Below are 12,643 nucleotides of genomic sequence, written 5' to 3'. Positions count from 1 at the left end.
ACCTGGATCCATATTTCGCTGATAAAAATTGTGAGTGAGAAAAATTGATGCTGAATATGGGATGCTCGCAGTATATGAATCAATGTCCGAAATCGCTCTACTTTCAAATCTGATTCTTTCACAGGACGAGAAGTATTTCACAAATGTTGAATCAAAATAATACATAGAATAGAAAATGTTCTTTGCATTTTCACTTAATTTTCTTTCAAAAGTTGAAGAATTCTGGATGGTTGATACCATCGACAAGTTGCCAACGGCTGATTGCCGGTTCCGTTTGAATCGAGGGTCGGTACGAATGTTCCCAACACTGTGATGGCTTATCGGAAAGTGATAAAGACACCGAAGAGAAACGGCAAGTGGATAACGTCGTAGATCATCGAGCACGTCGTCGTGTCGTCGTAAAATTGTTTATTTCAGAATGCAAGTCCGGTCACGTAACGTCGCGCGGTTTCTTACCTATAAAAATAGTCATCGGCCTCGTACTAGTCATTGTAGTAGTTCGCGTTGTCGAGCGACAGTTCTAGCTAGCTGCCTGCCGTTTCTTTTCGGCTAAAATTTTGGAACGTTGCCACATGCGTTCACACCAAAGACTCTCTATAACCTACCTACAGGTCGATTCATTCACGATTAAAGACTCTCATCCCGAAGAACGAAACGACTTTTCGTAAAGAACTGCAGTTCCATTACGGAAAAAATACTACCGGGGTCAAAGCTTGATTTTGAGTATGAACTCTGAACTGATGGTTTCGCCAAAATGTTTTTAAGCATTCGTGCTTAAGATTTCTGAGTTACTACTCAACTTTTAGGGTGGTCCTGGAATTTTTTAGGTACAACTAACTATTTTTAAGGGTGAACTTTTAACGGCGACTTTTGGTGTTAACCCTTAATGTTGGGAATATGAATTTACTGTTAGAATTGATTATACTGAAATTGGGGCTGATTTTTTTCGCCATTATTATTGTTTTCTTATTTTGACGATCTTTAGGCGAGCTCGTTTTATCAGAATAGATGAAAGTACATTTCCCTGAAAAAACTGGTACAGATTCTCTTCAATCCACGTGCTTAAAACCTTGCGTTTCACATTCCTGAAACATTCTGTAGCTAATGTTCTGGTTCCATTACAGAGCGATGAGCAACGAAGTTATGTATGAGTTGGACAGCAGAAATGTAGGTACAGGACGACAAGTTTACACCGAGATGTCTGTCGTCCGATTGATACGTTTACATCAGCGGTAAATCCTGACGGATAATAAACGTCTGTACAACGATATTCGTATATCTATGCTTGGGAGATGTAAATTTGCGCGTTTCATCACTTGTGCGAATTAAATAAACACAAGCAACTTTCGTTTTACCAGTTCAAATGATTGAGAAATTATTTTATATCTCCGAAACAATCGTTCCGACTATTCGTATAATCCCGATGATTGATCACTTTATTTTCCGAAATCATTGTGCATCGAAAGGTATTTCAGAAAAATTTAACCAAAAGGGATTGCAAAAAGTTAATAAATCAATCTTGCACATTACGTAGAACAAATTTCATTAAATCTCTGCAGTTTTTTGGGGAACAAAAATATTTCTGCGTACTGCGATTCAAAATTGAAAGAAAATTGAAATTTTAACAATTGTGATAATATACTAAAAAAAATTTTAATAAACTTAGCGATTGAGGAAACTAGTTTCTATTTTAGAAGATAAGCAGTAAATATTCTCATGAAACTGAATCGTTGTAGAAAAGTGCAGTCGACGAACTCTCAATTGCGATATGCAAATGCAATTGTCGAGGGTTTCCAACCCTCTGTAACACGGTTTCATTTTCACCAGAACGATGCGTCGTGGCTCATGGATGATGGACAAAAAAAAAAAAAAAAAAGGAAAGAAAATGAAGAAGGAAAAGGTAATTGAATCGCTCTGGAAATAAGCATTCTCTTTATAGGATATAAAAGTGAATCGATTAAAATACGCGCGATCGTGATTAGATATAGCGGATAATGTAAGTAATCGGAGCATTAAAACCCGAGCACATAACATGCAATCGCATCGAGCGGAAAACGGTGAGGTTCAATGATAAAGTCAACATGGCGTCGGTGCAGCCTGGTACATGAACACAAACTGCCTGGACGCTTATGAATATGGACGATAATAAAACGCTAATGCCTCGCAACGCGACGACGCAATGCTCAAACTAATTTGTTATTCCAGCTCGCATTGCCATGGTCTAGTTAGCACGTGACTGTTAATTATTCAATAACGAGATCTAAATGAAATCGAAGCAATAGTGCAAACCCTGTACAAAATCTGCTGTGACTTTCCAACAATTTCTGCATATATACGAGTAGTACGTGGTATTTCTGAGTAAACGTCACAATGTCTTGAGTTGCCTACCACCGAGGGTAAGAAATATCGGTAAAACAGATTACGAATTCACCAAGTCAAGCCATCCAATCACTTTAACGTGACTCCGAAACACTGCAACATAGGTTATAAACAAAAGAACAACTGCTAGGCCAAATCCAGACAATCTAGCAACACGGACAATTCCGGCTCATTCGAGAGGACTTCAAGCGAGCTGTTTTACCGATATTCTTTCCCCTTAGTGTTAGGCAACTGAACATGCAGCGGTGGTTACTCAGAAACAGCATGTATTCGATCTTCTTCCTCACAATAGGTATTTATGTGGCATGCCCGTAAACCACCTGTTTTTTGGCAAGGATAAAGATTTCAGGACGAGCTGAAGGCGAGCCGGAAGTGAGCCGGAAGCGAGTACTGAAATTATCTGAGCCAAAAAACGGTTTACGGGCATGCCACATACAATATTTTTTACGGTATGGGCATTGAAAAGTAAAACGAAGAGTGAGGTTATGTCGCGATCTGTTCGACGAAGATACTTTATTCGGCAGTTTGGGATGTGCACTTCGAACTGTGCGTCAAAACTGCGGAATAAAGACTTTATTCCGCAACTTTGTTCGCTGCCGTATAAAGCGTCACTTTACGGAACGAAAACTGGCACAAAAAGTGGACTTTTCAATGTCCATGCCGTAAAAACACTATATCCTCATATTCTTTGAACGTTGACAAACATGATCAACATGACTTTGAATCGACTCAACATACACGTGCAGAACATTTAACGATTTGCTCGAAATTAATTTTTTCATATTGCATCGATTTTTTAAACATTGATTCGTGATTCTGTTGATCGATAATGTAGTAGTTTTGAGTATTTTAACAGTCACTTTAACGTTCTTCATAGTTTAACCTGGTGGCGCAAATCAAGGTTGAAGACAATTTTTACACTGCAATTCGCCTTTCAGTGAGGAGTAAAGAAAAGAACTTGAAGAGAATAGATCGATTGTGCTTACCTCCATGGTCTGGGAGTGGTGCAACGACTTGATGGCGTTGATCGCGTACTGTTTGCTCGCGAATGTCACGAAGGCACATCCTTTGCTCTGACCGGCAGTGTCTCTAAGGACGGTGCACTCTTCGATTGCACCATAAACTCCGAACATACTCCGTACATCGATTTCACCGTACTTCTTAGACAGCATGCCGACGAATAACTTCCGCTCTGAAAAGAGATTAGACAACGATTAGTTATGAAATGCGTAAGAACGAGATCAGAATTTTGTTGGTGGAACACGGAAGAAGTGATTCGTAAAATTGGGTTTGATGTTGATTTATTTTGTAAAAAACGACACAAGCCGATTGACGCTCGACTGGTGAAGAACCAACGAATTGTAATATTCGAAAAAATTTTCTCACTGACTCACAATGACAGGCTTCAATAAGTTATGAAAAATGACATCGAATAACAAGAAAGGAGAACGAAGACACCGGAGTTTTTGCCAAACGTGACTCATTCTCTACTCAATATTACAATTGCCAGATGAAACGAGGCAACGACAGACGAGTAATTAGTTGACCGTGACGTGTAACATGAAAACGAAACAACCGAATTTAAAAACAAACTGTTTTATTTTATTTTCAAAAATTTTATTTTTATGAACGTATAAAAAAAAAGGGAGGGATGAATAAATTTAATAAAGAATTAAGGCAACACAAGAGTTCAATATTTATTTAGGTTCGGCAGAAAAATCGAAGAAACAAAAAATGCAGAAAAATAAAACAGACAAGAGAAAAAGATGAGATATATAAATGGACGAGAAAAACTTTCGAACCCAAAAAATTATCTCATATATACGTTCTTGTCGGGAAAAAAACAATCGAGATAACAAATCGTAAAACATAGAATTACTTTAGAAAAGTTAAAGGCGATGAACTAAAGGCTGAAGAAGCGTAACTGCTTTGCCATAAAATGATTAAATAATAACAGGCGTAAAACTTTTCAAACAGTAATTATATTATAATCTCGCTTTCATAAAAATATCAACGGCGAAAGAATAATTTATTGGCGATGAAGAAGGGCGGAAAAAAGGCGGTTAAAGGTAAAAAAAAATTCCTTCAGGGAATGTGAAAAGGATACAAGGAGAGAGGGAGAGGAGAAACGGAGCTCGCTGTTCGTTCAGAAGCTCGATTCGATCCTCGGCGTATAATATAGCTCTATATATCGGTTTAATTAATTTTCTACCCTCGTCAGAAGCCCCAGTTGCGAATTGTTTGACCTGCCCCGGCACTCTCGGCGGTCAGTTAATTTGTCCAATAGCGAGAGGCGTGGGACTGAAGAAAATTATTGCATCCGGTTGAAAAACAGGGGTAAAAAAGTGCAAAGTGACGACAAAAGTTTGTTTAAAAATATATTCATAAGATGGACTAAAATCAGCAGAAGAGAAAGACAAGAGGTTTACTTGTTTTATTTTATTCCTTACAATCGTCGAAATCATTGTTGCAAAAATAAAATAATATCACCCGTCAAGAGTACGAAAATTAATTACTCTACTTGTATGTGTGCAAAAGCTTAAGATTTTGTGTTTCATGAATGAATAGCGAAAGTCTTATTTGCAGAGTTTGGACGGTTTATTGATATTTTTACTCCAAGAATCAGTGAAACTGGTTCCTTAAATCGTATTTAATTATCTTCCTCGTATTGAAGCGTCGAGTTGTTAACGACCTTGATTTAAATATTTAAAGGCCTTTTTTTATTCGACTTGTCCCAAATATCAAGCGACATATCGTGCGTAATTTATATGTAGATACGGAAAATAAAACTTGTGGGTACAAAATCCAAATCTGAATGGTAACAAATTAGAAATTTTCTGACTAATTTTTTGACACTTTTTTTTATTCTTGTTATAGTTCAGATTGCATAAGACATTGCGTAAAGTATCAAAGTAATTATGGAATTTCATCAACATGAGAAAGAACAAATTTCTATTAACATCGGTTGTAATAGTGCGTTCCGAATAAAAGTTGTCAAAAATTTTGTTCAAAATTTTCTATCAATTCTGATGTTTTTCTGCTGATGAATCGGAATTAAAAAAAAAAAAAAACTTAGGAAAGAAGGAAGTGAATAATGGAATTCCAGGACTGGATCCACTTCGCTGATTGAACAGTGACTAGAAAGAGTCTACGAATGAGGAAACCGGTATCCATGTTTTTTCCTCACACGTAGTTCTCAGTATGACTTTACGCTGGCAATAATCCTCACATATAAGTAACTAATTCAGGCAACAGTTTTTTGCATGTTCATGGATCTGAAATTAATCAGTATCCAACAACAATCGGCGAAGTGAACCCCATGGAATTGCTTCCACGTTACGCCATGACTTCAAAACCTTTCGAGCGTCGAGCGATACAACAAGCGACCAAAACCGAAACCAAAACCAAAACCATTCTGCGTTGCGGGGCGTGTAAGCACTCATTAGGGAAACGAGACGTGCCCGTCGAAATATATCGCCATGCTAGTCATGCTGCAGGCCATCAAAGGTGTACGAATTCACAGATTCATGCATTATACGGTGTACCGTCGGGCCAATAATGCGTCGAAACGAAAGAGTGATGGCCGAAAATTTTTTTACTTTTGTTAGTTAAGTTCTTGTACTCGGGAGATATTGTTTCTGGATTTTTTGAAAAGGAATATATTTTATTTGTATAAAAATTTTGCATATTTTGTTTCATGATTCCGTCAAAATTTATTTTAACTCGATAAATAATTAAAAAATAAACACAAGTAAATTTCTCACTAAGTATATATTCTATATATTATAAATGTAAAAGGTTCAAGTCAAGAAGTCTTTTCCGCTGGATCGTTAAATCAGACTCTTTGATATATTTTCAGAAGTTCATTGCAATTTGAGGAAATTAAAAAATCTCGAGTCGAAACTTGAGTCAACTTCATTTATAAGTAAAATACTTTTCACCTCCCTCAATTATCTAAAAGCTTTTTATATTCGATCTTCAAATCAGCGTCTTCGAAACAATTTTGCGAAAACGATTGTAGTTTTGAAAGAAAATGCAGAATCTCAAGTAAATACTTGAGTCAACTTCGTTTATAAGTAAAATATTTTTCACCTCCCTCAATTATCCATAAGCTTTTTATATCTGATCATCAAATGAGCGTCTTTAAAACAATTTCGAGAAAAATGATTGCAATTTTAAACGGAATTGCAGAACAAGCTCGAGCAAATTTGCACACAGCTTAACAATTTTCCACTTCCATCGAGTCATTGAACTAGCAAACCGGAACAGCATTCGGTGAAACTACGAGGCGAAGGTGAGTTACTGCAGCTACAGAGTATCAAGTTACGGAAGGTCCATTTGTTCCCTGAAAGCCGTTTTCTCGTGTAGCCGGTTTGCGCTGCGCCGGCTATTGTCTTGCGAATATAATATCGAATGGAGAACGGAGAACGGAAACACCGGGCGATGCCATGTTGGCATGCCCATCCCCCATAGCCCAGAAGCCAGGGAGTGGCTAGAGCCGACAACCGACCCCGTGTTGTTCGAGTGTCAGCGCTAATGGTTCGTTGTTTGTACTGTAAACTTAATTCTCCATTTTTCCCTCTCTCGTCTCGTCCGAGGAAAGAATTCCCCTCGATTTCAACATCGAATCACATCTCCGTAGCTCTTTGACTCTATAGGACTTGAGAAGGTGTTCGAGGAACGTTGGAAGTTCAATTCATTTAGATCTCAGATTGTATGATTGTTATCAGAATTATGTTGGTCAGTTTGACAGTCGTAAATTAAGAAGTATCGAAAAAGTAAATTTTTTATACTTTGTGAGAATAATTTGTAGGTTACATCATCTCTTCAGATATAAAAAATCGAAAAGTTCTGATAATTGATTTTTTTTTCCTGGTAAATTTGTACCTTAGAATTATCTGAAAATTATCGGTAACTCAACAGAGTTTCGGACCTTGCATAGTAAAATTGAACTATTAGCCAGTGAATGATTCAAACTCTTCAGCATTTGTATAAACGGAAATAACTGTAAGTGCAACAATTATTATCAAGTTCCTCTACGATTTGTGACTCGCCACTTTCTATTATAACTGACGTTATTTCAGAGCTCCTTTATCCCTCCAATTCGAACATTACGGAGCGGAACTAACTTTGTTAGCGTAATTCCTGACGCTGGGTATATTAGTTGGTAAATTCAGCCAGCGTTAACGAACTATGGATACGTATATCAAGACCCCAACAACGCTGCAAGCAGAGAAATATATTTTACAAGGTGTAGCGGCACCGCCTTCGATTATTCCACCCGCCATATTGCGCCGAAGTCTCTGGATTTTAGTTTGAGAAATAATTAGCCCGAGTAGCGGTTTCCCTAAGCCAAGATGAGTAAAGACAACAGCTGCAAATTACGTCCAAAGTTCGGCGCAAGTATTCAGCATAAGTGATAAATTTGAAGTAATTTTTGTGCGAAAACAGTCGCGTGGGATGCGATTAAGTTATTCGAACATCACGAAGGGAACAATTCGAAAGATTTTGCTAAGTGTAATGAAAAACGAGGGAGAAAATTATTACCGGCCAGAGCTTAATGTCCCTGTACAACTAATTGTACAAGAGAGCAAAGTTTGGAGGCATTAATGAAGCGATTATCCGAATTAATTGCATTCCTGAGAAAGTCTCTGCTGGCGGACCAAGCATTGAGGAATGAATAAACGATTCAGTGGCGGTGATCAAGTCTCCAGGATACGAGAAAGCAGTCAGTCAGTCAGTTTTCGATTGAAACGGGCATCGGCAGCCTCGCGATTAAAGAAGTTATATCAGCAATTCAATCACTGGTCAACTTGAGGAGAAAACTAAGAGAGTAAGTTTAGCGCGTAGAATTTTCTACACATTTGCACCGATGCCTTCTTCGATCCTCTGAGACGCAGAGAAAGCTGATGTCACGGATGTACGTGAGCTGAGTAAGACACGTTGGGATTGTGCAATGCGTCTGAGACACGATATCAACTATTTCGAAACGATGCAAACGATTTCAAAACCTTTCGATTTCGAACACGGCTTTTGGATTCATTGTGGCCTGTAACAAAAATACACATCGCGATAACTGGAGGAACGAAGAATAGAAGAAAGAGAATAATAACTTGGGCGGGCTTACACCTGCGTGAATGCCTCGAAAAGAGGAACCAGAGAGTCTCATCGTGACGTCACATCCTGGAAAGACCGCGAGACTCATACTAATGACTTATAGTGAGGCGTTCTGTCCATTGTCAGCATGGCATTGTATGTACCTTGACACACACACTTCGTCTTTCCGATGCGATGTAGTCAATGGCGGCTCTCAGATATTTTGCGTACAGTCTTCATTACAGAGATGAGTCTCATCGCACTGGAATGCTTAGAACGTAATCACTGATACGGCACTCCTCCATCTTGCGATCTTCTTCGGATTTGCACTCATTGTCAGACAGACTGACTACGCCTAAGTAGTTCATGTTTCATTTCATATTCTTCACGGGACGTCGATTCGAAAAGGTGAAAACAAACTGTCACCGTTTGCTTGTCACACCTTGGACATGAAACGATATTTATCAACCAATCGGAGAAAGATAAAGTACTTTCATGACAGTCTATTCAATCTTGCTACTTCAGTTTAAACGAATTTGAACGATGCGAGCTGTTTAATAGAGGAATTTTCTGTGACATGGACTCTGAATTTAGTGGCGAGTCGTGGCGTACAATTCTCCTCATGGAAATACCATAAACTTATTTGTATGGAATACGAAGCGTCGAGTTCCTTCCGGTGGGCCTCAACTACCGTCCATAGACGGAGCCTTTGCGACTCTTCAGCGAACGTTGCTTGGGTCACAATTTCAGCGTTCTTCGCTCCATGATCGGTGGCGACAGGAAACACACACTTTTCGGCCTATGGAGAGTAGAATCTATTTGATTGGCTTCAGGGCAATTTTTCTTTTTTTTTATCACAGCGGGTTTCAGTTATTATTTATACAAGATCGGACTTTTTTGATCGGATTTGACTTATCTCATGAGAATTCTCTGTTTCAGAAATCTTAACTAATTTATCTTGACTTAAGAATTTGTCGATCACAAGGCTTCGAAAACTCCGCGAGACGTCAAAGTCTCGATTGAATTTTATGGAATGTTAAGAATCATAAGATTTCATAAGGATTTCGGATAATTCTAGGAGCTTTGTATAAAAAATGTTATATTACTTTTCAAAATTTCCTCAAACTTTGATAAGACTTTCAAGAAAACTCTTCACAAGAAATATTCTAATCTTGTGAAAATCATTGAGACTTCGCGTTATATATACAATTAATGAGATATTACGAAGATTCGATGAGACATTTTTGGAGATTCACGAGAATTATTACTGAGTCCTCGTGTAAGCCATAAGCATAAGTATTCACAGAGATTTTATAAGATTTCACAAGACTTTGAAGCCCTTGTGCTGAATTTCGTGGAACTTTACGATTCACAAGATTCACTTTATTTGATTTGTAAAAGCAATTAATATTTCACATTGACTTTGACTACAGTTCGTAAAATTTATACAACGTTTCATTCTTACATTTGTATCGCACGGACTATGTACTGCAGTCGACGGTAGTATTTATAGTCGATGCCTAATCGATTTATCGGGTACATAGGTAAGCATTAGCCAGTTATCTACTCAGTTTCATTATCCGAAGATAGCGTGTTTCGTTTTGTATACGTTTAAATATATATATTGGGCGTTCCACGCCAAATCGGATGGTTTGCAAAATTGTTATTTCTGATTTCCTCAATTGGTTGATATTTTTTAATTACCCCCGAAACAGCCTTTCTGATAAATTTGAAGATTTTTTTCGTTACTTGTTAAAAAAAGATCAAATTTACAAAAAAATCGCTCATTTTGGGTGTTTTGTTCATAACCTTCTTAAGAATAGTCGAAATTGAAGTGTTTTTTTTTTGAAAATCTTTGTTCTAAGATAGCCTCTACAGAAAAAAATACAAGAAAAATATTCAAAGTGTTTTTGATTAAGATTTCACGGGATGAAAATGGCGTCCGATACAACTTGATTGATCACCTGATGGCTTTTAAGTCTTCGCGTTATATCTGCAGCTCTTTCTTTTGCTCGGCGAAAAATATTTGAAAGTAATTCGATTGAAACTTAAGATATCAGTCTTACATCAATCTTTGACGTACGGGTTAAGTCAGCATCACGATATTGGTTAGGTCCGGTAAAGTTAGGTTAGGGAATCGATTTCTGATTTCTACAATCGCGCGTTACACCAACCGTCGAGTTTTGTATATGAGAAATAATTTATACGACCAGCGACGCTTGGTGACAATTAACAGGACGTGACGTGCGTCCTCCGAGGTTAAAGATCAAGGCACCGAGGGCCATGTTAATGCGGCTAGTATACCGTCAATTACAATATAAACCCCGTCAAATTGCAGTTCGTGACTTAACGCGTTGTGACTTCTGTCTTCGGTGTGCAAGAAAGACGTTTATAAGATTCATTTCATCCGAGGTTTACTCGAGTTCCACTAACGGAGCCCACAAGCACGATATATGGCAAAGAAACAGCTGATCCTTGAAATCGTTAATCTATTTCACAAATATAAATGTACCACAAACTGGCTGCAGGTTGTCGAGCTTCTATTTAGCGACGCGTAATTATCGATTGCTGGTAAAACAGAAAAAAAAAAAAAAACTTTCGAAAATGAATCGCGACAGTTTGTTTTGGTTACTGATATTTGCCACTAGATGACAAATCCCGATCTGTTCTATGCCGACATGTTTAATTCAAGGAAAAACAAATACCAGGGTATCATAAAATTTGTATAAAATAAAAATTTGAAGAAGAAAAAGAAAAAAAAAAAAAAAAAAGCATCACAGAAGCAAAAGAAATTTATGAGAATTGTCAAGCGTATAGGTTAAGTAGCTGCTCTGAGGATTCGACTTTAGAAAATTTCAATTTCTATACACCGTATCGAATGAAATATTTATCACACAATGAATACCATCACTCACTGTGATGCAAATGATGAAGCGTCGACTGTCTGACTCCTTCGCATATTGTATAATACAGCGCCGAGACACATATCGCGGCAACGACGCAGTGACACGTTTTAAACTGTTCAAACAAGTACCTTATACGTAAATTCTATGTATACCGAATACTTCGCGTCGTAATTGTTTACCGTTCTATAAACGAAGAAAAAGAATTCGAAATCCAGTCGAGATATTACAGAAATATATTTTTTCTTACGGTTGAAATAGGAAAAAAAAAAAAAAAAAAAAGAATGTCCGAGTTGAACTCGCAGTTGAAAAACAATCCTCTCGTTATTTTGCCGGATTTCAGGTAACTCGTCATATTTTCAATGGATAAATTCTTTTTTTTCACAATTTACCAATTCAATTCACTCAATTTTAGTCTCATAAGTGTACGAAAAAACCATACATATTGCGTAAGATAGGCGCCTGTGGATACTCGCTACATGTCAGCCTGATAATTAGGGGAGATTTTGAGAGACGGGTGACCCAAGCATGAATCCCATTTAGTATTTGCACTGGCAGGGTCAGAGTTTGGCAGGCGAGGATTGACTCACAAGCGACGCGTCTGCGCACGCGCACTTGGTAATTACTTAATGGCCGATTAGTCGACGCGTCAAAGGATCGGTGAGCCGCGTCACTGACTTTACTGTTTATCTGAGGTCTACTAAGCCACGCCGGTTTATCCCTGGCCATGAGCCTAAGGCAGTTCGGTAGAGACGCGTGTATAACTTATCTGCAAATAAATCTAGCTCCCAGACATGTCCCCCCCCCCCGCCCCCTCCTCTTCGGCCCATTTTTTAGATCATATCAATTCATGGACTTGAAATTTCGATCAATCGAGTGAATAGTTGAATATAGAATTTTTTTTTGTCATATTTTCAACATTTTACAACATTAAATTCAGAAACGTGCGTGCAACAACGAGTCAAGTTGTTTTTTATTGTAGACACATGTTTACATTCCACGATACTACATAGAATAGTATGACGAGTTTCAGAATGATAACAACGCTTTTCTATATTTTTTTTTCAACATTTTCCACAAGTATACGCACGACTTGGGGGGCGCAAAGTTGTGTCGCACTGTGGGCTCAATTGCTACTCAGCAGACTCGTTCACTTATAATAAATGTCAGTGAGAACGCGAGATGAAGCTGGATCGATTAGATATCAAATTAATTTAATTATGCATATTTTTAGTACACAAAGTACCTATTTCTATGACGGCAGA

The 12,643-nt window shown here is 37.9% G+C and overlaps 1 protein-coding gene across 12 annotated transcripts in view; it reads right to left on the bottom strand.

The window, feature by feature from the left end:
- Positions 1–12,643, bottom strand: part of LOC124416810 (CUGBP Elav-like family member 2) — a 296,524-nt gene that overhangs the window by 18,161 nt on the left and 265,720 nt on the right. For all 12 annotated transcript variants that reach the window (XM_046898153.1, XM_046898149.1, XM_046898152.1 and 9 more), the window contains one exon: positions 3,366–3,571. In XM_046898153.1, the coding sequence (XP_046754109.1) occupies positions 3,366–3,571 (206 nt within the window). The remainder of the gene's footprint in view (positions 1–3,365; positions 3,572–12,643) is intronic.

Source organism: Diprion similis, chromosome 3, assembly GCF_021155765.1.
Source record: "Diprion similis isolate iyDipSimi1 chromosome 3, iyDipSimi1.1, whole genome shotgun sequence".
NCBI classification, from domain to species: Eukaryota; Metazoa; Arthropoda; class Insecta; order Hymenoptera; family Diprionidae; genus Diprion; species Diprion similis.
Note: the sequence above shows the minus strand (reverse complement) of the source record. Positions and strands in the feature narration are given on the sequence as shown.